Below are 26123 nucleotides of genomic sequence, written 5' to 3'. Positions count from 1 at the left end.
TTCTGATTTAAAAACCCCTTAAAATGTACAGTCACAGCTGTTCCAAGCTTTCTAAAGAAAGTTAGAAGCCTGAGAAATTGACATTTGCTGGTCAATTTCTTTGTTAAATGCTTGAGGGACAAGTCCTGTGCAGGTGTTTATTTTTCCGATAGGCATGCTATCTGCTAGCTGTCTGTTCACTAGTTTTAACAAAACATTATCTCAAAGAGGGATTAGTATGACTGTAGGGATTTCTCCAGGTTGGAAACATTTCCAAACAGCCAGCTGTCTTTCAAATAAAACGTTTACAGGAATTCCCTTCATCTAGCCAGATGACTGATAGCATGTAGCTTCAGGTCTAAGAAATTCATCACTATGAAATTCTATTCACTTTCATATTTTACTAGCACTTTTAAAAAAGTTCTATATTTTGAAGCTAAAACTTACTTATTCCTGTTGTAAAGTGTACATAATTATTTCACTGAATAACATGTTTTCTACACTTAGTCAAATAATGATGAAAGCCTGACCAACTGATGTTACCTAGTTACTAGATTCGCTACCTGGTTTAGGAAAATGACTGCTGTTTCGAAATGTTTAGAAATAGTCTTTACAACTCATCTGGTTACCAAGCCATGATTTTATTTCCCAAACAGGACACATTTCAAACCAATTGATTCTGTTTTACGTTTAAACGGAAAAGGTTGGATAATTCGTTCACCTCATCCCTCTTGCCATCAGCACAAAAATATAGCTATAAAAAACAATACGACAAAATATTTTGAGGGAAATTTTAGGGATTTTGGACCAGGTATGGTTTTGGAAAACTGGTATAATATGATACTGGAAGCCGGCCAATACCTATTGCAAAGTAAACATATTTGTTATTCAGAATGATAAATCCTCTGCATTGAGTGTTTGAATATGCAGGTCATGACTGACTACAGCACATTCTCTGTCATCTAATTAAAACAAATGAAAGAAAATAAATATTGGTAATGATTTTGTACCCATCACATATTAAAATGGTGGTATAGATTGATACTTGCATATTGAGTTTAGCCGGAAATTCAAAACGAGAGACTCACCTTCACTGAACTCCACCTTCTAATGACTCTTCTGTGCGTCTCCCGGCCTTCCAATCAGCATCCTGTCCATCTGATTCTCCATCCAATCACCTTCCGATGCCTTGCTTTTAAAGGACGTTCAGCTGTGTTCAGTCTGTTTCAGCAGTTCCTTTCTTTGTGACATGATGTTTGAGGTACAAGCTAATTATTCGCCGTGTTACCTGCCCCATGAATGAGCCCACTACATGCTGTTATATACAGACAAATGACAACAGCCTACATCCTTTATTAAACAAGTGGATACGTTTGGTAGCATTCCCTTTCTTTGGCATTTCCTGAAGTTACAGGTAGGGGAGAGGTGATGTGTTACTCTGGATAATATTATCAGAGAACCCCCCACGCCTAATTTCTTTGGAATCTCATTAAAAATGGTTTGAACTGCAGGAAAAATAAGATGGAAGATATTATAGATTTTATAATCATGACTTTTTAAAGACCTTGTTTTACGTTGAAACCATAAAAGATGCAGATCATGTTGGAAAATGTTTAACCCCCCCTATAATGCTTTGCGAGCACAGTCTCAGAGGCAGGTGCATACTTGCATACCTGTTTTAACCACAAACCAGCCAATGTTCAGTCCATTTCTGGAGCATGTAGAGATAAGAGTGTGATTCATAAAACTCAACAAAGACATTCATGTTCAAGCCACAAGAAACACTGCTTTTCATGACAACTGTAATGAATCTTTTGCTTCATCTCTCACTCCTTTTGCTGCTCCCGGCACTCTTGTCATATGCTGATCACCTCTTTTCCTATTCAGTGCACTCTAATTGCATGCTCTTTCTCTCTCTGGACTCTGCTTGCCATGCATTACCTGCAGCAACCCCCCCCCACACACACACGCATACTTTTTTCAGATGAACAGTCTCCATCCTGGCCATCCAGCGCTTCCTCTCCCTTGCTTGATTGATTCTCACCTTTTCCATTCTTGCTGCTCGCCTCATTAACAGAGCCCCCTTCTGCTCGTTTCCTCTTTTTCCACCCACTCCTTCCTACACCCCCCCCCCCCTCCCCCCCCACACTTCCTGTCCTGCAGTCTCTAAAGCAAAAGCCGTTTTGGATCCTGCTGAGGCCCAGCAACATTCCATAATTAGAAGGGAATATAATAAAGAAGCAGAGAGGGTGTCTCATCAGCTGAGGTGAAAGCAGAGGGCACTACTGCCATTCTTCCATCCATTCTGTCTGGAGTTTAATCAGAAGCACACAATAGGATGCTGTGGCAAGGCATACATATCACGGTTGATTCAGTAACCCTTCTCTTCTCAATTTACACAAACCATCAACAGTAATTCAACAAGTGTATATAAGAGAACGAATTGGTTTAATGTATTCGTGCCTCCAGTAATGATAATGTTTCTTTTAACAGATTGTATTTTGTTTTTGGAGGTGGAACTTTTTAATTATCTTTGTGTCTCCAAAAGGTTTTGCATTGGTGGTTGTCTTGAAAAGAAAAGCAGCAGTTAGATTATCTCCATTTGCTCCTAAATGTCCTAATTAAGAAAATCATTGAAACTATGCATCCAGTCTAACTGCCTATTTTCACCTGCAACAGAAGTGGCTCTGACATCAGATTAGGATGGCCCCTGGACACTAGCCTTGGCAGGTTTCACTGGGACTGAGAGATCCAGGGATAGATCCAGAACTTACTTACATATCCCAGGGGTCTGAAACTCCTGTTCTCGAGGACTTTAAGACCCCTGATTTAATCCTTTTAGCCTGGGAATGCCTTGGGATCCCCCAAATTGAGTTGCCCGACTGTAAGAGGACGAGTGTTTTAGTGTTTTTGTGCAGTTTTACTATTTCCTTTCCAATTAAATGCATCTTCCTGTTTTCAAACAGCAATCAGTACCAGCAGTATAACTGAGCTTAACTGATCCTGTGATATAGTCTAAATGTGTTATTTGTTGACCTTTAAATGTTCAGGTTGTTGAGTAGCCTTTCTTATTTAACTGACTCCATTGAATGATCATTGAATGATCATCATTAAAAGGGCACCAAAAATAATTTTGCAGCCATATCATATCTGCCTACTGCCATTTTCAATAGTGAGGATACAGCGCTGTGAAAAAGCAACAACTGACATCAAACATTTGTAGTACTGGCAGCGCCTCTTTTACAATGTTGTGGAGGAATTTGGACCCACTGTTTCTTGCAAAATTGTTTTAGTTCAACCATGCAGGAAGCTTTTTGAGCAACTAAGCAGACTTTTCCACTCCAAAAGCATTTTCTGGGGGGTGTTTACAGCAATTCAGAGATAGATTCGCTGGTGTGCTTTGGACCACTGTCCTGCTGCAGAACCCAAGTGTGGTTGAGCTTAAGATCATCATCTGATGGATGAAGATCCTCCCTTAGGATTTTGTGGTAGAGAGCAGAATCCATCGTCCCACCATTTAGGGCAAGCTGCTCAGGTCCTGAAGTAGTAAAGCAGCTCAGGAGAACACCATCACCATGATGAAACATGACAGGAACAGGAAAGCCAGTCAGAGCTGAGGGGACGGCAGACTGATCTAAATGCAGGGCAATTCTGGAAGAAAACCTGTTGGAAGATGCACAAGAATTAAGACTGGGGCAGAGGTTCGCCTTTCAGAGGCACAATAACCCTAAACAGACAAAGCCTCATTAGAATGATTGATATCAATCAAGCATATTAATCAAAGCATATTAATGTGTTAGAATATAGGTAGTTCTGTTGAAATCCAGACCTAAATACAATTTAGAATCTCTGGCATTGACAATTCATGTTCACACATATTTCTAAGCAGTTTTACTGATGTAAAGTTACTTTGCAAATGGTATTGAGGGGAAAAATCTAAGCCTCTACATATCTGGTAGAAACACACTTCAAAAGACACAAGATTGTTTACAAAGGATTGACTCAAGAGTGGCTAAATACAAATGACAGTTAAGAAATACATTTTTAAAAATTGAAAGCACCATGTCCTTTTCTCATTACGTCATAATTGTGCCCTACATCATGTTGGTCTCCCAAAGAAATAGTAAAATTTGAGGCTATAATGTGACAAAATGGAGGTTCAGAGAGCATGAATACTTTTGCAAAGTACTGTATGGTTTGGAGACAGTAGCACTGACAATAGGACAGAAGGTGGAAATAATTAGAAATGAGTACATCAGTGGGACAACTCAGGTTAGTTTAGAGAAAACACTTGAGCGGTAAGGCTAGGGTATTTTGAAACTTTGCAGAGGATCGACAAACTGATACTTTTTACAAAGTGTGTTATACGTGGAGCTGCTAGGGAGGAAAAGGAGAGACACAGAGAAGGTGGACTTCCATAGGGCTGGTGTGACAGACGTAGATGCTAGGAATGGGTTGAGATGGAGTCAGACAACGTATTGTGAAGTCTCCCAAATTGTGCAAACAAAAAGAAAAATATTTTGAGACAGCTATTTGTTGAATAACTCCTCTGTTTTTGGTTCTTGTGTTTTGAAGCATCTGCATAGGACTGACAAACTGTGGAGTCATGGGCTGCGGGCTACGCAAGATGAAACCGGCATCAGAAGAGAACAGTCCGGGAAAGATCTACTCGACTCTGAAGAGACCTCAAGTGGAGACCAAGGTGGGCGTGGCCTACACATACCGCTACCTGGACTTCTTGATTGGCAAAGACGGTAAGACTTCTATCGACTTTTATTGACTCCCTGCAGATAATTTCCACCTGTTTTCCCTTAATGTCCTCAGTGAGAAAATAAATTCTCCAGAGGTTCCACTGCTATTGATCTGTTATCCTTACAGGCTCATAAAGCAGACACATTACTGCATTTTATTCTGCCAGGTGGTAAAAATGTGAATAACTGCTCTTTTAAGCATGCACAGCAAAGATAGTGTGAAGAGCTCCTGGCTTGTGCTGCATTGTGTCCCTTAATGATAAGGCAACAGGGAGTGAAAGGCTGATCTGCACGACAATGTATAACTTGATGCAGTTTTTGAAGTTATTCAAATAATGCAACATCCAGTATGATTAATTTGACCTCTAAAAATGCCATTACACCACATCCCCAGGAGAAAAAACATTAAGGACGCAAGTGCAGAAGAGATCTGTCACTCATGGAGTAAGAGTACGCTGGCTATAATTTTCATCACAATTTTCTTGTAACAACAGAGTGTTAATTAGTGCTTGTTGCCTGTACGCCAGCATCTATTATAATTTCACTCCTGACAGTTAGTCAGTCATGATTTGTGCTAATGATATAGAACTTTCCAGACCAATCCATGTCAAAAATTAAGCTGGCGGTCATAAATTATAAATACCAGAGTCCATCCTGCCATGGTAGGGAATTAACACAAAGTAAAAGAACATCACCTAAGTGGTTGGAAGGGTGTTGTTTTATCTTGGGAAAACTGTGGTCTACTGACCACAGAGTAAAGAGATTCTGACGGCTTCCTTTTCTTTGCATGACAATATGAAAGTGACACCTCTCTTTCCAAAGATATCCAAGGTGTTATGAAGAAGTGGAGCCTGTTGAGACTTCTTTTCTGCCTTTTCTCTCCAATCAGAAGTGTTTATGAGATGGAAGGTGGCCATTGCTTCCTGAGATGTGGGTTTGGTTTTGTCTGAGGAGGAACACGCATGTATGCTTGTGATGGACCTTGACAATGTTATGAATTGAGCTTGATTAAATTATTTGAAAAGTGGAATTGTTTCAGGAGGAGAAAAACAACTATTTTTGGTTAGATTTAACTAAAGTTTTGGTTGTGAGTACAAACTAAAGAGCTAAAGTGAGAACAAGCAAAAGTAGCTTTGATTGGAAAATGTTTTTATGACTTAAAGATACACAGTTAAATAAGCAGTACTGGCACAAATACCAACAGGTGTAAAACAACATTAGATGGTTCATATCTGCATGTTTGAGAAAAAGAAATACCCTGGTTGTGTGATCCAAGCACATTATAAATTTAACTCCAAACTAAAACTCCAAGGAGGATAAGTACAGAGAAAAATGGTTTGGGAACAACAAAGTTGCAGGTTTACTACACAATTTCCATTTCAAAAAGTTCAATTCTTTACAGAATTTTACATTTCACTTCATAATTTCACTGTGAGTTGTGGCGTCTAGGTAATGGTCCAAGCCAAATCCAACCTAATTTAAGTGTTGAAAGTCTGTCTTTGCACTATATATATATATATATATATCAACCATAATTACCTTTATACCATATTGAAGCATTATGGTGTCCATTGCCAGTCCTGATAGCAGTATTTATGTCTGGGAAGGGAAGGTTTGTACTTTTGCATCTAAATGTCAGTCATTACCAAGGTTCTTGGAGAGCCTTTAATATTTACTGAGGTTGTATGTAGTACAAATGTTTGAGAATCACTGTGCCAATCTTCCTGATGTTGTTAGATAAGGGAGAACTGTAACTGTGTTATATTTCTGCAAAATGTTCATGGTACTGAAGCTGCAATCCATTTAGCTCAAAAGTCAGCTCTTGTATCTTCTCAGTTGCAAGTTGGAAAACTGCCAATATCAGCTTATTATTGCACTTGATTACCAGGCTAAACACTATTAGCAATATAAGAAATGTATTTCTCAACATTTTACACATTCAAACACCTGTAGAACCATTTTTACTTATAGAGTTTATGCAGAGTCATTTATTTACTAAGCAGCAAAATGTTAGCCAAAGAAAGAAAAATTTATTACTGCTGACTTTTGGTCATTTCCAATAGATGTTTTGATTACGAATTTAGAAATTTCAATTTTCGAGTAAAAACAAAACACATTAGATTTTCTGCAAGGCGCTTATCACAAGTAACAAGTACAAGTACAGTGCATTGCAAATGTATCACTCCCTTGGCCTTATTTATGTCTTGTTCCCTCATAACCTGGAATTAAAATTGATTGTTTGAGAGTTTGCACCTATGACAGAACATGCCTACAACTTTGAAGATGTATTATTTTTTCATTGTGCAGCAACCAGAACACCTTCTTCCATACATTTGGGGAGTCATGCCTTTTTATTTTTAACACTAAGTAATGTTTTGTTTCTGGCCACCCATCCATAAAGCCCAGCTCTATGAAGTACATGGCTTATTGTGCTCCAATGGACAGATACTCTGTTCTGTGTTATCAAACTCTGCATCTCCAGGGTTCCCTTTGGTCTCTGTGCTGCTTCTCTGAACAATGCCCTCCATGCTCGGTCTGTGAGTTTTAGTCGGTGACCTTTTCTTGGCAGGTTTGTTGTAGTACCATGTGCTTTCCATTTAAAGATGATGGATTGACTATTTTTTATAACCCCACCCTGAGTTTTACTTCTCAACAACTTTGTTCCTGACTTGTTTGTAGAACTTCTTGGTCTTCATAGTGTGAAGCCTCTTGCTTAGTGGTGTTATAGCCTTTGGGATCTTTCAGAAAAGGTGTTAATACTGACAGATCATGTGACACTTAGATTGCACACAGGTAGACTTAATTTAACTAATTATATGACTTTTGAAGGTGATTGGTTACACCAGAACTTTTCAGAGGCTTCATAGCAAAAGGATGAATACATACTGTATACACATACCAATTTTTAGTTTTTTAGTTTTTTTAATTCATCTTTTATTGTATGAACATTTAAAGAACAGGTTGCAATGTAACAAAATAGGTATAAAGCCATTAGCTCATCAGAAGTAGCACTAGTAAAGTTACATGTGCTAGGAGCTTTTTTTTTTTTGCCTTTTCATTAGGGAATGTCACTCCTGTCAGTGATGGGAATGCAGAAAAAAAGGCTATTACCTTTGGCAGTTTTCCCAAAAAAAAAAAACATTTCCTCCTATTTTCTTCTATTTTTATTGTATCCAAGATTGCTTTGCTACACTGGAATTGGGCGTTCGATTTAACTTTCTACTGCCAGGGGTCTTCCAGCGGTTTTTTTCCACTCAAAGACACCGCAGATCAGGAGCATTACAGTGTACCACAGCACGTGAAGAGTTGCGCAACAATTGGAGGCTTTATTACACGTTGGAGGCGCCATGTTGAAGTGCGCCAAGAGAAGATAACTGGACTTCACCTGTTGGAAGACATGAAGACAAAGGTCCCATAGTCAAGATTTTAACCCTGGACTGTTGCGTTGATAGCCTCCCAATATCCATCTTATATGGGGCACCTGCTACTTCTCTATGTCATGTACTTCCCCACCTGTGGTTATTTAAATTAACTGGCCACTCCAGAAAACCCTTAGGTGAAAGTGTGCATGGCTGTTTGCCTTTATGTCAGCTGTGTGATGGACTGGCAACTTGTACAGGATGTACCCCACCTCTCACTCGTTGAGTCCTAGGATAGAGTCCAACCCCCAAGGTCCCTGAATAGGATTAAGCAGGTAGAAAAGATGGATGGAATGATAAACACACCGAGCCTCTTTTTCCTCTCTGATTATCCTTTATTACGGAAGACAAAAGTCAGCTGTTATAAAGGTTTGGGTTAATATAGATTTAGGCATGGTATTAGAGTGAGATTAGGGTTAAACATATAATGGAGGTCACACGGGTTGAGGTAAGTTAATGGGAAATGAATGCACCAGGCCTTGGAGAAGCCTGACTGCTATATATATAGCCATCACTCAGTTATTACTGCCCCCAACAGTTACGGCTGAAGTAGTGGTGCGTGGGGGTCGGGTGGAGGTTTGTTGTTGGGGGTGCTGCAGTGCAAGAGGGAGATGTAGTGTGCTGTGTGCTTGTGCTGACAGTTGATTAGTCTTCATTACTTTGTTAGGTGGCCTATGTGGATGAATGAAAGTGCCCAGGAACGTCCGGAGGGCGAGACATCCTTCGGGACCTGACATGAGGGCGGGGCACAGATTGGGTGTCTCATTATAACAATATCTGTGTGTGTGTGTGTGTGTGTGTGTGTGTGTGTGTGGGTGGGTGTGTGTGGCTCATAGCCATATTTTTATTATTAGCTTCATGTATGCTCTATAATGATGGGGCTTTGGGCCTTACTGTAATCTGTTTCGTTTTAGCCATTGTCAGGACACCTCTGGTGTGTTTTTTCGTCTTTGTAATGTGTGCATTTGCTGGTTTCCCACTGGAGCACATTAAATTAAGGAAATATGTATGTACATGTGGCCCCAGAGTATGAAATATTTCATGCATTCAGCAGATTTTCAGGTTGAAGGGTTAGTTTGTAACTCGTGGCTGTAATTACTCTGTACCATGTACCAAAGTGAAGGTAATGATTAATGTGTCTGACTTTTTTCTACAGGAAACCTGTAAAATATTTAAACACAGTCAAAGATTATGAATAAGAAAACAGACGGTGGAACTGTAGAGCTTGAGGGCCATAAATACAGACTTTCATATGGTTAGCTAAATAAAAATCCCCAATTGATTTCTTTTTTCCCATTTTGGGTAATTAAAGTTACTTTTTACAGCGCTTTGAGTGCCTTGTTGCTGAAAAGCGCTCTATAAATAAACTTGACTTGACTTTTTTGACAAGTAAGGAATTGTGTTGCTTTAAAATGACCAGGGTGCCATGTTGTTCTACTTTCATTCCATTATAATATTTATTCAACTCAGTTAAAATCAATACAGTTATATTTAGTGCCAGTTTAAAATAAATATCATCTCAAGGTACTTTACAAAACAAACAGGTCCAATATAGACCCAATATCTTTTCAAATTAAATTTAAAAGTGGTTTAAACAGTGTACACATTATGACTCCATTTCAGGACAGTTTTACTAACTTCTCTGAGTTCTGTCTTTTGAAGTCGGTAAAATTGTTTTCCACATTATAAAGTGGAACCCAAAAATGCCAGTGGTAGCATAGCACATCAACAAACAGCTGCATATGAAAACACAATGAACAGGAGCAAGACATGAGCTTATTGAAGACTGTAGCCATGTGTATTATATATTATATTATAGTTAGATAATAAGACAGGCTCCAGTCTCTTCAACATTAATATTCAACAGCATTGTCATGTTATGATGAAATTTTATTCAGTTTTTCACTGTGCTTACTAGGCTGTTAACCAGTTTCCCCAATTCCTGTCCCCTATAATTGATTGACTTAGCGCTTTCTTTTTATCTTTACCCTTTAATTATCATATTATCATTTTTAACCTCTGTAGGTTAAAACCTCTGTAGTGCAACCCTAGGTTGCACTTTTCTGTATTAATATGCTCTATAAATAAAGTGTGACTGATTGATTGAAATTTCAAGCATATACTGTAGATGGCATTATGCCTAATCTTAAATAAATTAGATCACCACTGGGGACAGAGAATCTTTACCAGGACATCAGAAGTCATTTTCCCAATTTCTACAGCTGATAACTCAAAGACTGTGTTTGAAATGTTCAAATTTTTGATTACATTCTTACTAAATCATCCAGTCTTCTTCATTGTATAAACAGATGGCTATGTGGTGTGTAGGGTTAGCCAGCTGTTTTCGCAATGGAAAAAAAAAAAAAAAACACCTGCTCTCCTCTAAATGTAAGAGGAAAGCAGTGGTGTTAGCTTCTTATTTTCTGGTTATTTTCTTACCTCCAAATAAACACCAACAGGATATTCCTCTATGCAACACTTTGGACAATTTGGCTATATGACAGCCATTAACATAAAAAAAGATAAATGTTACCTTATATCTTAGTGTTTTTAACTGTTAGAGTTGTAACAAGTGTACAAATAAATAAAATGAGTCACATTACAGCTGTTTATGTTGTCTTCTATAATTTGTCCACTGAGTGCTGCTTGGTCTGACATCTGCAGGAACATAGCATACCTCTTCATCATTTTACTTTTTTATCATACAATTTTGGTATAAGCATTGCAACTTTGATATACCTAACATACAGCACATATGATCCACTGCTATAAAATTTAAATGCTAGGCAAATGATCTAAAAATGAAGATTCATTCACCTCGGCATACAAAATACTTGAAGAGGCTGATGTGGCTGCGGAGATAGCCTTGTTAATAATTATTTGACTAGTTGGGGGCACTCATAGGTTGTGTAACAATAAAGTCACTTACTCTGTCCGTAGACAGTAGCACACTGTGAGCCTGATCTTCAAAGATTCCAAATACGAAGCTCTCGACACATGCTCCGACAACTCAGTCGACGCACCTGAGGTGTCCCCTCTGTTGGGAGTGCTTCTTCTGTGAAGTGATACGAATTGAAGGATAAGACTCGCTTGACATTGCAAACCAAGATATAGGCTCATATTAACTTAATTTATAATTTAATTTTACAACATGAGCCGTTAAGGAACGTTAGGGGAGGAAAAAAAATTAATAATCTGCCTTGACCACAAGAAGTGCACAGAACAGTTTTTGAAATTGGTTTTTCGCTTAATGTCCCTTTGGCTATGTGATGGTTTTCTGGTCTCTTGTGGCTGTTAACATTGCCTTTCAGGTGTGCTGAATATAGACTCACAAAAGCACCCGCAATCCGTTTCAAGTTTGATAAATGGTGTTGGGGGTGGTAACGCTTATCCTCCACCCATAAATTTGCGCCTTTGAGTCATTAGCATATGTTTCACATATTCATGAAAGGATACACTCTGAAAACTTTGCGTCTGCTGTTCCACTCATTTCACACACAATTCGATTTGTAAACAGTTTGCACCTGTTTTCATACATGCAAACCTATTAAAGATCAGGCCCTTATATTTTTCATCCTTCATACCAATACACATGCAGTATCTATAATGGGGTGTATATGAAGCAATATACCTACTTTATATACATGGAAGGAGTTGATGTTTCATTTCATCATCTTTGGACTCATGTAAAATGCCTTATTGGTGACACCCACACAGGCAACATAATCAGAATCAGAAAAGCTTTATTGCCAAGTATGTTTTTGGAGATACAAGGAATTTGTTTTGGCGTAGTCGGTGCAATACAATACAAATTAAACAGTATAAACATATCTACAATATAATATAAATATATGTGCACAGTTTTAAGTGAGTGAGAGTAAATGTAGAGCAGTATAAGATGCGAGAGCGGTACAACATTGCAGGTGATCATTGTGCAAGTGTGGCAGTGAAAGTAAAGCAGGAGTCCAAGCTGAGCGTTAATGTAACGCATAGAGTTGCAGGTTACAGGTGTCCTGTCAGCAAAAAAGGGGGGTGTGGGGGAAAGGGAGAGTGTCAGGGTGGTTTCCGGGCTTTGTTAACAAGGCTGATGGCAGATGGGAAAAAACTGTTCTTGTGGCGTGAGGTTTTGGTCCGGATGGACCGCAGCCTCCTGCCAGAGGGGAGAGTTTCAAAGAGTCTGTGACCGGGGTGGGAGGGATCAGCCAGAATCTTCCCTGCCCGCTTCAGGGTCCTGGAGGTGTACAGTTCCTGGAGCGGCAGTAGACTGCAGCCAATCACCTTCTCAGCAGACCGAATGACATGCTGCAGCCTGCCCTTATCCTTGGCTGTAGCAGCGGCGTACCAGATGGTGATGGAGGAGGTGAGGATGGACTCAATGATGGCTGTGTAGAAGTGCACCATCATAGTTTTTGGCAGGTTGAATTTCTTCAGCTGCCGCAGGAAGAACATCCTCTGCTGGGCTTTCTTGATGAGGAAGCTGATGTTTGGCTCCCACTTGAGATCCTGGGAGATGATGGTTCCCAGGAAGTGGAAAGATTCCACAGTGTCAATTGTGGAGTCACAGAGGGTGATGGGGGCAGGTGGGGCTGGGTTCTGCCTGAAGTCCACAACCATCTCCACTGTCTTTAGAGCGTTGAGCTCAAGGTTGTTCTGGCTGCACCAGTCCAACAGATGGTCCACCTCCCATCTGTACGCGGACTTGTCACCATCAGAGATGAGTCCGATCAGGGTGGTGTCGTCCGCAAACTTCAGAAGCTTGACAGACTGGTGACTGGAGGTGCAGCTGTTGGTGTACAGGGAGAAGAGCAGAGGAGAGAGAACACAGCCTTGGGGGGAACCGGTGCTGATGGTCAGGGAGTCAGAGACGTGCTTCCCCAGCCTCACGCGCTGCTTCCTATCAGACAGGAAGTCAGTGATCCACCTGCAGGTGGAGTCGGGCACACTCAGCAGGGAGAGCTTCTCCTGGAGCAGAGCTGGGATGATGGTGTTGAAGGCAGAGCTGAAATCCACAAACAGGATCCTGGCGTAAGTTCCTGTGGAGTACAGGTGCCGGAAGATGAAGTGAAGGGCTAGGTTGACTGCATCATCTACAGACCTGTTGGCTCTGTAGGCAAACTGCAGGGGGTCCAGGAGGGGGTCGGTGATGTCTTTTAGGTGTGAGAGCACAAGGCGCTCAAAGGACTTCATCACCACAGAGGTCAGGGCGACGGGTCTGAAGTCATTAAGCCCTGTGGTCCTTGGCTTCTTGGGAACAGAGACGATGGTGGAGGACTTGAAGCAGGCTTGCACATGACATGTCTCCAGTGAGGTGTTAAAAATGTCTGTGAAGACTGGAGACAGCTGATCAGCACAGTGCTTCAGGCTGGCTGGTGAAACAGAATCCGGTCCAGCAGCTTTCCGGGGGTTCTGTCTCCTGAAGAGTTTGTTGACGTCCCTCTCCTGGATGGAAAGAGCCGTCCCCGGCGTGGGTAGGGGGCTGGTGGGGGGGAACTTCAGGGTGGGCAAAGGCCCCTCTTGAAACAATGTGACAGCAGCTCAAAAAGAAGTTGATGTCTGGGGTATTTTTAACAAGTCTGATGCCATGTGCACATTAATCTAAGTATTTTGGAAAGCTGAGATTTACCTTCCATTAATAGACTGGTGATAAAAATTGTGATTTAAAAATATTGCTTTCAAAGTGGAAATTTTTTTTAACTCTTTGTGGTGTTCTCAGTATAATGTATAAACTCTTAAAACGGTTGGTTTTGGTCCAAAATGGCCTACTTCCTGTAGGGTTTGAACTATGACTCTAGAAGATATGATTCCGTAATAAAAAACAGCATAATTCAGCAAAATTTGTTTAGCATTTTAAACATGCTAATAAACAGCAAATAATGTCTCTAAAGGTAGTGAAGCAGCAGATGTCTACCTCAACGTATTTTACAGGGAACTTTTGTTTCGTGTTTTGTTCACAGATACTGTACAGTGAGCCCTCATGATGCTGAGTTCACTCCACTTCTGCACTGTGAATAATGTTTGCTGTAATTGCTTACCACATAATTAGATCATAGCTCTGCTGTTGCTGCTGCTGCCACCACACTCTCCCCGTAGGTAACTCACTAGTCGCCAAATGTACAAAAATAATACCTTTCAGTGCAGAAACACTGATGAGAGGAGAGGTAAACTGGTGAAGAGCCGCATGTAATGAACTCGTTCTAAATATCAGTGTGGGCCCACCATTGAGCTGCTGTTCAGTTTCATGGCCATTCCATTCGACTCTATAAAAGAAGAAAAACAGGAAAAAACCTAAATAGAGAGTCTGTTTGATATTGAGATCATGACCCCACAGGAAGCCCAGAAAGCGCTCAACTGTTGCTGTGTTAGATGGTGTGGAAAGTAACCATTTCACTCTAAATACAAGCGCTGCTGACTCAGGGATGTTATTTTCCACATTGTGATTTTGAGATGTTTAAAACGCAAGGAGGAATTGAATCATTGAAAACTTGCTCAATATGCAGGATGCTTGCAGCTTTGTGTGGACGCAGAATACTACAAAATAAAGATGTTTCCCTAGGATGCACTCACACGTGGATCCAGATCCAGACACAGAGGTTTGATATCATCTCAGGAACCAGACACCTCATTTACATGCAAAGCCCCTGGAGCCCTGAGTCTCCTTGTTAATATGAGCTGTAGCAGCGGTGGCAGGTGACTGAGAAGCCCCCCCCCCCCCCCCCCCCCCCATCAGGCCCAATCCTTCCTCTATTATTCCTCTTAAATGTAAGACTGAGCTGCGGGATGGGTCAGCAGAAACAACACACGACAGAGTTGCTTTCCAAGGGGAGATTAGTACCCGTATAGAGGAGATGCCTGGATTTATCCTCCGGCTCCTCAGCTTGAGAGGTGGAATTGAATCACAGTTACTGAAGGGGAGAATGACATTGAAGACTGAATTCACGGTCATGTGGTTTTTTACTTATATTTCCATTATAGCTCTGGTGCAAAATGTTTGACTGCAGCTGGAATTGAAACAGGATTTCGGTATCCAAACTGAGCAGAATATAAACCCCAAAGGTGATTTTGGGTTCTAAAAACCTTTGGAATATTAACCAAGCCTAACTATAGAACCAGTTTATTCTTATTTGTAGGATATTGTGGGGAGGACTGTAAACAGCTTAAGAGATCATTTCAAAAACCTGAAAAGAAAAACGTTTAAAGGCCCTGCTTTCTCATTATGTTGTGATTTTTGTTCAAGAAACATCCCAGGGCTGGATAATTTCTAAGAAAAAAGCCTTTGGTTTGCAAATATCACTGAATACTGATGTAAAAAGAAGGCTGAATTTATTTTTTCCTTCAATCAATCAATAGAGAAAGTTGACTGTCCCCCACTTTTGAGAGTGGTGGACACTGCTCCGCTTTTTGTCAAAAAAAGTCTCTATTTATTCTGATTTAAATAAAATTAAAAATCTAATATTTGAATTTCCGCTCCCACCTTCCTTCATCTTCGGTAGGTTTAGATGGTATCCTTGTAGGTCAAAAAGTATACCCAACAACCGAAAACCTTAACCAAATCACCAAGTCACAATGATTCAGTGAAGTTTTTAACTGCAAATGTTCTGCAGAAGCTAGCTATGCTACAGCACTAATGCTCAATTGCATGTAAATAAGGGAAAATAGAAATTCCTTCTTTTATTATAAACATGTAAATATTTGAACATCTTAGAAGGGACAGAGTAGACTGTACTTCTTGAGGAAGCTTAGGTCCTTCAGTGTTTGTAGCAAGACGCTGCATATCTTCTTTCTTTGTTGTGAAGAATGCAAACTATTCTTTCATCATCTTTTGGGATAGCAATATTAGAGACAGTGACCTAAAAATCTTAACAAGCTGATAAAGATGGCTGGCTCTGAGATTGCTCTGGAATCTATGGAGATGATTGTACAAAGAGACGTCTTCATCAAATGAAGAAAATTATGAGCATCCTGTTCACAAGACTTTTATACAACAACAGTTCCTCAGCCAGAGGCTTCTCCTTTCATTCATAAAGTGTTTCTGTTTTTGAATTTGAATTGAATTTAGATGAAAGGGTGGTGCTTTTTACAGAACTTTAGGGCTGCTCAATGCATTGCAAATGTATTGCATATCACTGCATGCGGTATCAATATCGAAAATATTTGCTTAAATATTAGGTGATTAAATAGTTACCATGCCAGGGATATAATTGGTTATGCTTGTCATTTAATGGAGCAGAAGATGCTTTAGGAGGGCATCAAGATGTTTTGGTAAAGTCATCAAGAAACTACAACCATTGTATTTTACTTATTTGCCAAAACAGCAGATCTTCACAGAGGAGACTTTTTCAATAAAACTTTGTTGTTGAAATAGAAAGAATAGATTTTTTTACAGTTACAGGAATGCATATATAGGTTATATGTTTGCAAAAACCTTGAGAAAAAGACTTGAACACTATTTAATTATCACATGCTTTCCTAATATTGTGCAGGACTACAAATAATTTAATTGAAATGTCTAAACATATACTGTTTCACAGCAGTTCACAAGTGCGATGATCGATTGAGTCAGGTTTAAAGACAACATCTTTGTTGTTCTGAAAGGTTTTACTTTCAGCTCATCATAATCAACTCAGAGGTTAATTTCCCATTTGTGGCAACAGCTTTCCAGTGGCTTTTTTGCAGACTAAACCTCGTTGTAAACTACATGCAGGACTAAGTATCTAGGTGCCTAGTCATATGCAAGATTTGAACACAGAATGGGTATGATTCATCTTCCCTTTACCCTTCTGACTTTTCTCCAGCATAATTTTAAAACTAGGTGCCTGTGATTGCAGCCACTTACAGAACTGGTTAGAGGTACTCCTAATTTCTTTACATTTTGATTCAGAGAAGCAAGAGGTCTTTGTAATCTGTTGATGTCATCTTTTGATGTAACGTAAAACACCAGAGACCAGAGATGTGTCATCCTCCACATGATTATCATCTGTATTCTTCTTTCAGATCACTTAGCTCTTTAGGACTCACCTTGTAAGATCTAAAATTAAATTATCTAACTCAAGAAAACGATAACGAAAAACATTCCTAGGAAAATGATCAATTGATCATCCAATGGTCATTTTCCCCTTTCCCTGTTTGTACTTTTATTTTGTTCCAACCTACTTTAATTGCATTCTTATACTGTAACTGCATATCATGTTTCTCTCCTGTTAATTATTTTCTTGTGGACAAGTATGTGGACAATCCTAAAATGTATTTTTTTGTTTGTTATATCCTACAGAATATATATTTTTACAATAATTCAAGTAAATGAGCTGTGATTACTGATTGAACTACTTGTGGCAATTGTGCCTTGCAGCAAGAAGTTCCTGGGTTCGCATCTCAGCCTGAGGTCTTCCTTCGTGGGGTTTGCATTTCCCCCTTGCATGCATGTGTTCTCTCTGGGTACTCTGGCTACCTCCCACAGTGCAAAAGCATGACTGTTAGGCCAATTGAGTACTTTAAATTGTCCTTAGGCATGTCTATGCATGGTTATTTGTCCTGTCTGCCTCTGTGTTGCCCTGATGATGGACTGGCAACCTGTCCAGGATGTCCCCTGCCTTTTGCCCAATGACCAGTGGAGTAAGAGGTTATGTCTAGATCATTAGAGAAAATGATTAATGTTTTCCCATCTGAGTTACTTAGTGCATCCCAGTGACTGGTTGGCATGGCAACATTGCACAAAGTGCGTATGGCTTCTGTGTCATTTTTCTCTATAGTATGTGCCAGAGAAAAGAGGTATTGGCAGCTTCAAAGTTCCTTTGTTCTTCTTTAATGCTGCCATTGAGTGAGTATTTACAGTAAGTAAGCCACTCACTATTCTGTAAAAAATGCATTTAATTTATTAGCCAGGGACATAGGAGGCTATGGGCAGATAATGGTTCATAGCAACATGTTCATATTTGCTGTAATGACCACAGTAGAACTTTATCAAATGACTAAGGGTCATTTTAGAGTAATTTTAAACAAAATAAACCTAACTTTCCCCTTATTATCTTGCTATTAAGCATCATTAAAAAGGCCCTTCCACTTCTTCCTAATAAAAGAACCCCCTGTCTGACGCATTAAAATATTTAGTATTAACTTTTGTTAAGCTATTTCTGCTTTACCACATAAATGCCTATATCTTAAAAATATTAGTAAATATTATACCCTGTTAATTTGTGAATAATTTACAGCAGACAATAACTTTAGTTTTACAAGTTGCATTAAAGAAAATGTTTTGATTTAGGCAGATTACACTTCATGTATTCGGTGTGAAAATTTTATCTTAAGCCATTAGAAACTTACAACAGGCTGAGGGCAAACTTGAAATTTAACTTGGACGTCGGGGAAAAAAAGACTGGAGATCTCTGCTTCACAGCGGCTAAAACAGTGATCTGTGTTAATATGAAATACCAAGGCGATGGTGCAAATTCAGGCTTGCTTCTTCTCTTCTTGTTTCTCGCTCAATCTAAACTTAGTTGCACTCTAAATTAGTCAGTTCTGTTTCAAACTGCACAGGCAGAAAAATGCAGACCTGTTATTTACTGAAACAGATTTCAGAGAAGTGTTTTAGGCGTGTGACAGAGCCGGATCTCCACAGGCTCAACAGCTGCAACTGCTGACAAAGTTTTCAGTAACAGGAAACACAGATTTTCTGCCCAGCTCCTTCCTCTTTCCCTTCTCCGCACTATGTTTAAGATTAGCTCATTTTGTCATGTTTTCAAATGTGCTCTGTTTGTGAACAAAATGTAATTTTACTCACGCAGAGAGATATCATTTCCCATGATTTGATTCGGGTTGTTTGGTTCTGAAAGAAGCACAGGTTTCGCAGCTGTGTGCCAGTTTTTATTGGAAATATGATAAAGGGTCAGAAGGATCGAGGAATACAAAGCAGGAGAGCAGGTGCAAAACAGCAAATAAGATTCAGAGACACTTTGGGATGTGTTGAGTATTTGTTATCTGAAATACTTCAAGTTGTACGAGATTCCAGTCATAACTGGGATTTCTAAATAAATCTTAGCCTCAATCCCAGTGCATCAACATAATAACACACCCCAGGGCTCTGTGGGTTTTTAATTTACAGATCAGATCTTTGTATTGTGGGAGGGGAATGTGCGTCATTAGAAGGGTAACTAACTGAGTGTTATGAGTAGAAAGGAAATGAGGGGAGAGAGATTTGAGCCACGATAGCGGCTGTTTGTGTCTACAAATGTACTCATGTGACATTCTCTGCACACCCGTGCCTCCGTGCTTGTCGGTTTGTCTCGAGTTTAGGTCTATTTGTGCATCTGCATTTCATTCAGCCTTCCTGCTTATTTCATCCTCTAACATGGCCTGTAGGCCTAACGTGCTGTTTTTTCCTGCCTGCCTGACAGAAAATACGCCTGAGTACCCCCTCAAAGCTTTATTGGCTCTTATTGCCCTCTCACTCAGATCCAATATGCCAGTATTGATTGTGTCGAAATGCAATCAGGGTCTCCACAACAGAAGAGCAAACAGTCTAAATTTAACAAAACACCTCCGTTGGTCTGCAGCCGGCCCCTAAAAGTACCTCCCAAAGAGGAACAAATGTATTTATGTGTTTGTGCAATAGGATAGAAGATCTTTCTCAGTTATTTTTAGATGCCAAAAAGCCTGTGAGGCGGCAAAAGGAGAATATAAAGGATATGACCTCAGCTTTGAGCTCCCTTCCTGCCAATAGGACAAAAGAAAATATGTTTTAAGGTTCAACATCAGATCCCAGAGGTGTAACACAATTAGGCAAGGTCGAAACAGATGGAGTTTGCTACTGTTTACTGCTGGACAATGCCTAAAACTCTTCACAGGTTCGATATCACAACAATAGGAGTTTTGATCTTAACTGAGGTTTTCCTCCTCAGGCTCTTTGTTTTTCCACACTAAAAAGAGAGGTTTCACACGCCATTTGCCATATCTTCTGAAAGAATAACACAAACATGTTATTCACAGGAATAGCAGGTTGCATGAACAGAGAAGTGTGAAGAATGTAGAAATTATAACAGGAAAACTGCTGCTTTGAAAAGAGAAAAATGTTGCTTGAAAAACAGTGTGAAAGATATACGTTAACAATTGCCTGAGGCCATGGTTCTGAACTGGAAAAAGGTGCACTGCTTCCTATAGATGAGGTGACTAGGTTGTTTTCCTTCTCTCACAAATGACTATTTTGTTTCCATATTCAATATAACTAAAAGAAAAAATGAAATACAGTTTAAAACATTTTAAAGTTTAAAACAAAACTCTTATTTAAAATAGAAAATTGCCAATTATTATGCTGCTGCTAAAATAACATACATATTATCACACCTCCAATAATGATGTCTAAATGACATTTTAATTATTAGGTGACTATTGACAGTCTCAAAATGAGAATCAGCTGTTTCATAAAATCATGGTAGGGATTTACAGATCAGTTTTCCCAGCTATAAACAGTTCAAACGATTAGAAATTAAATTCTTCTTCAGTCTCATGTAATGAGATATACTAATAAGTGTCAGCTAAAACAATTAGTTGTTGTTGAAGACATGGAATAAATTCCTGTTCAATTTAGTACAAGTTTTTAAGTAAACGTTCTGTGCAGGTTATTTACTTTTTTATTGTTCTGATCTTTGTAGAGTAATACTAGAAGTCTGACAAGCAGTTTAACGGAGTTGCAAACAATGAAAACCGCGTAGTTATTTGGCCTGTGTCGACCTAATTTATTATTGTGATAGCAATGTGGTGCACAGGCCATTGTTTGGATTTTATTTTCTCTGCTCCAGTCCAACTGCAGGTTTTTGTGTGTCACAAAATAGTAGGGAAACTTTGCTAAGAATCATAAAAGCTCTGGTAGAAAAGCAATATGTTAACTTAGACTGAAATCAATTTGGGATTAATTATTCACTGGATTCGGTGCTTATTTTAACTGAATAATCACTCTATTCTCCTTCACTTTGTTCTACCATAAATGATGCTTCTAACTTACTGGAGTAGGTAGCTGCACTAGAGTGTTATTGCTGCCTTGTACATAAACTAAAACAAGATTGGGAAATTATGTTTCAGTTTCAATTTTCTTTTACATCTCTTCTTCTTAAAAACAATGGCTCTTTATTTTCTTAGTGTCCAAGCTTAAAAAAATAAAACTAAAGTTTGTTGTTTTACATTTCTGTTGCAGCTAGCTATGCTACCAGCAGTTTATACAAAGACTGCAAACAAACAAATTCCTGTTGAGCTGTGTTATTTGTATTTCTGTCCATTATCGTGCCACAACTAATAATGTCATTTTCTTAGCAAGTAAAATAAAACATGTGCTCTTTGTTGCTACTCTTCTAGCTTCCCATAGCAGCTAGCTGTGTTGCAATGTTAATTGTAATGTGAACATAAATGGGGAGAACAAACACATTCAGTTTAAGCTATGTCATTTATTTATCTCTGCCCCCTATCATGCAACAGCTGGTAACATTTTTGATTTGTCTTGGTCTGTGGTATTTTTTTGTAGCACATAGCTATGGTGCTACAGAACAAGAGTTGGTTCTTTTTAAGGTTAAATATTTGGATGTTTAGTTATAATTATATTTTAATTGTTAAAAGCAGTGAATGGTTTAATGGTAGACATCTTTGTGACACTAAAAACTTTCATTTCCACCTCAATATAACTGGCAGGCATAATCTCCCTCTTCAGATGTGAATTGATGTTAAATCTTGAGATATTTTTCATAGAATGAAGAAGTTTAATTGGTTTGGGGAAAGCAAAGACATGCTACCGGTTAAAGGTCCATAACATAAACAGATTTGATGTTGTGAGGAAAAACCTGCTTGACATTCATCCAGAGTTTAGGAATGATTTTATGAGCTTAAAAGGTTAAACGATTTTCTCATCTCATAAAGGTGCCTCAGCTGAAGTGAAAACAAACATCATCAAAACCTAAATTCTTAGATTCCTACCAGTGTGAGAATTTGCTAAATTAGACTCGTACTATTCTGGCAGAATAATTGTGATAATGAAAATACTGTCTTTGCTCTTTTTCATATTTTGATCAGCCTGAATTTTGTTCACCTCTATAACTTTTTCCTTTTCAGAGCCATTTAAACAAACCTGGGGACACGATACAGCCTGATTATGATTTCCATGACTGAAAACAGAAATTGTCCTTACAAACACAACACCCTTGTAAACAAACATGACTCATGGCATTAACTGCTTGTTTTTTACCTGACATTAATCACTTTTTTTTAGAGAAACTCTCTTTTTCTGTTAACAGTTATCTAAAAAAATAATGAAAGGCATCATTTTTTGGAAATAATAGTCCCTGCCAACAAAACAAAGGTTGTTTCTTGATGAGATCTGTAGCATTCACAGGAGCGTTTCCATTAAGACTGTCAATAACACAACACAGTGTAGGTGTGGTATTGAATTTTCATGCTGTGTCCTCAGTGGGAGCCCAATTTCAAGTTGATCACTCTACTGTGAGAAATATTATTCACAAGTGGAAAACATTTAGGACCGTTGACAATATTTGCAGGAGTGGAAGTCCCAGCAAGTCCCTCCAAGTTCCAAGGTCAAATTACTTGAACTGTTAAATGTCAGTCAGTAATTTTCTACCACTTATTCCATAGTGGGTCACAGGGAAGCTGGTGCCTATCTCCAGCAGTCTACGGGTGAGAAGCGGGGTACACCCTGGACAGGTCGCCAGTCCATCGCAGGGCAACACACAAACAACCAAGCACACACTCATACACCTAAGGGCAATTTAGAGTGACCAATTAACCTAACAGGTATGTCTTTGGACTGTGGGAGGAAGCTGGAGTACCTGGTGAGAACCCACGCATACACGGGGAGAACATGTAAACATGCAGAAAGACCCCCGGCCGGGTATCAAACCCAGGACCTTCTTGCTGCAAGGCAACAGTACTACCAACTGCGCCACCATGCAGGCCTGTTAAATGTTGAAGGTCAAATTACTTCCATTAACCAAGGCCTTGGTTAATGGAAGGCCGTGTTAAATGCTGCAGGTCAAGAGAGCCCAATCAGAACATTACTGAACAAATATGGCTTTTTTGTAAATGTTAAACAAGAAAGTTTCTTCTTTTTAGGAATCATGATTCAAGTTTTCAAACTTTTATCTAAAGTAACCACAAGACATCTAGAGAAAAATTGTTTGAGTAAATGATTGGTCATTATGCAAACACCATGTTTGGAGGAAAGCAAATGCAGCAGATCAGAACCAACACCTCATGCCAAGAATCAAGTACTGAGATGGAGGGGCGTGGGCTTGACCTGGTAATGATGGCTCTGATAACCTGTTGTGTTATGGGGTTAGAAAAGAGACACTAGTTCAGAGAAATGATTTGGTTGACAATACGTTGCTGTCTTTGGCTGTGCCAAAGTATATTCCCACTTCCATTAACTCGTTCCAGCTCCCTGCTGCAGACCTTCTATGGATGCCTGCATCCTTCCCAGTGGATGTGTTAGGAACTGGGCGCCAAGCATTTATCAAAAGCATATTTAAAGTTCACTCTAGTTTAACTGTTTAGGCATGTAGTTTTCCTGTTTCTGAAGCACCACCCCTCACAGCCTCAATGATTAAAAAAAGATGCACTTCTTTTATTTGATTTCTTTTGCTTTACAAATGGATTGGAAAATCCTGAGAAAATGTAGGTTAGTTGTGACTCTTTAGGAAGCTGATGTTGTACATATTATAGTATTTCATTCTTTTCAGTATGCACTCAGAAGGTACAGAGACCTGCTTCTGTTTCCAACTCATCCCATCAAGGGGTGGCAGTCATAAACAAGGTGCTGATTGGGGTCGATTAGTGCGCACATTACGGTGTGATTGCACTAACACCCACGTGGGGATGCAGAAAGCGATTTGTGAGTGTGATGAATTTTCAGTGATGGAGGAGAGATGAGGGAAAAGCAATCAGAGTTCATCATCCCCAGCTGCAATGTGTAGGGAGAATTTCTTATTCTGTGATGAGGCCAATACCCCCCTGATGAGGTAGACCTGACGCTTCATGATTATATGTGTACACAAGGTGCTGCAGTGGGGGAATAAGCTTATTTTTTTTATTTGGCTGTGTGACATTCACTGTAAAGCAGAACATTATTAAAGATTTTTGTCTACAGTTTTAAGAAAAAGAAAGAACACACTTTTTAAATCTAAAATTTTATGTCACAGGACATAATAAAAATAACCTAGAATTCTCGTGATTGAATAAATATTTATCTTAAACCTAGAAAAACACAGCAAACATTTGAAAACACAAAGAAGCTTCCACAGCCACATGATTTGATAAGTAAAGATGAAGCCAAAACCAATACAAATGTGTGAAAACCTAAGTACACCATCAGCTTCAATAATCGACCTTGATTATATACAGGGGTTGGAAAATGAAACTGAAACACCTGGTTTTAGACCACAATAATTTATTAGTATGGTGTAGGGCCTCCTTTTGCGGCCAAAACAGCATCAATTCGTCTTGGGAATGACATATACAAGTCCTGCACAGTGGTCAGAGAGATTTTAAGCCATTCTTCTTGCAGGATAGTGGCCAGGTCACTACGTGATACTGGTGGAAGAAAACGTTTCCTGACTCGCTCCTCCAAAACACCCCAAAGTGGCTCAATAATATTTAGATCTGGTGACTGTGCAGGCCATGGGAGATGTTCAACTTCATTTTCATGTTCATCAAACCAATCTTTCACCAGTCTTGCTGTGTGTATTGGTGCATTGTCATCCTGATACACGGCACCGCCTTCAGGATACAATGTTTGAACCATTGGATGCACATGGTCCTCAAGAATGGTTCGGTAGTCCTTGGCATGTAGGACTGTGCCCATCTAGCACAAGTATTGGGCCAAGAGAATGCCATGATATGGCAGCCCAAACCATCACTGATCCACCCCCATGCTTCACTCTGGGCATGCAACAGTCTGGGTGGTACGCTTCTTTGGGGCTTCTCCACACCGTAACTCTCCCAGATGTGGGGAAAACAGTAAAGGTGGACTCATCAGAGAACAATACATGTTTCACATTGTCCACAGCCCAAGATTTGTGCTCCTTGCACCATTGAAACCGACGTTTGGCATTGGCATGAGTGACCAAAGGTTTGGCTATAGCAGCCCGGCCGTGTATATTGACCCTGTGGAGCTCCCGACGGACAGTTCTGGTGGAAACAGGAGAGTTGAGGTGCACAATTAATTCTGCCGTGATTTGGGCAGCCGTGGTTTTATGTTTTTTGGATACAATCCGGGTTAGCACCCGAACATCCCTTTCAGACAGCTTCCTCTTGCGTCCACAGTTAATCCTGTTGGATGTGGTTCGTCCTTCTTGGTGCTATGCTGACATTACCCTGGATACCGTGGCTCTTGATACATCACAAAGACTTGCTGCCTTGGTCACAGATGCGCCAGCAAGACGTGCACCAACAATTTGTCCTCTTTTGAACTCTGGTATGTCACCCATAATCTTGTGTGCATTTCAATATTTTGAGCAAAACTGTGCTCTTACCCTGCTAATTGAACCTTCACACTCTGCTCTTACTGGTGCAATGTGCAATCAATAAAGACTGGCTACCAGGCTGGTCCAATTTAGAAATGAAACCTCCCACACTAAAATGACAGGTGTTTCAGTTTTATTGTCCAGCCCCCGTATGTCTTTATGGGTCTCTCATGTCATTGTTTGCTTCAATTCTGTGCCTGCAAAACGAACCCAAATCATTACCCCTCCACCAATGTGACAGTTGGTAGAAAGTGTTTGTGTCGATATTCTGTATTTGGCTTTCTCAGAAACATGGCATTTTGAATTATGAGCAAACATTTCTGCTTTGTTCTAATCTATCCAAAGGATATGGTTTCAGAAGTGGCTTTCTTCTTGTCCTCTTCCAAACACGCCATACCTGTTCTGCATCTTTGTAATTGTCCCATCCCTAACTTCCAGGTTTTTATTTTAATTTATTTGCAGTTTAG

The 26123-nt window shown here is 39.6% G+C and overlaps 1 protein-coding gene across 2 annotated transcripts in view; it reads left to right on the top strand.

Annotated features, from left to right (window-relative positions):
• The window catches only part of LOC124863025 (raftlin-like), a 164811-nt gene that overhangs the window by 19677 nt on the left and 119011 nt on the right, over positions 1-26123 (top strand). For both annotated transcript variants that reach the window (XM_047357273.1, XM_047357265.1), the window contains exon 2: positions 4555-4733. In XM_047357273.1, the coding sequence (XP_047213229.1) occupies positions 4586-4733 (148 nt within the window). In that variant the 5' untranslated portion in view covers positions 4555-4585. The remainder of the gene's footprint in view (positions 1-4554; positions 4734-26123) is intronic.

This window comes from Girardinichthys multiradiatus, chromosome 3 (genome assembly GCF_021462225.1).
Source record: "Girardinichthys multiradiatus isolate DD_20200921_A chromosome 3, DD_fGirMul_XY1, whole genome shotgun sequence".
In the NCBI taxonomy this organism is placed as follows: Eukaryota; Metazoa; Chordata; class Actinopteri; order Cyprinodontiformes; family Goodeidae; genus Girardinichthys; species Girardinichthys multiradiatus.
The sequence above is the reverse complement of the archived record's forward strand: the minus strand, read 5'-3'. Positions and strand labels throughout refer to the sequence as shown.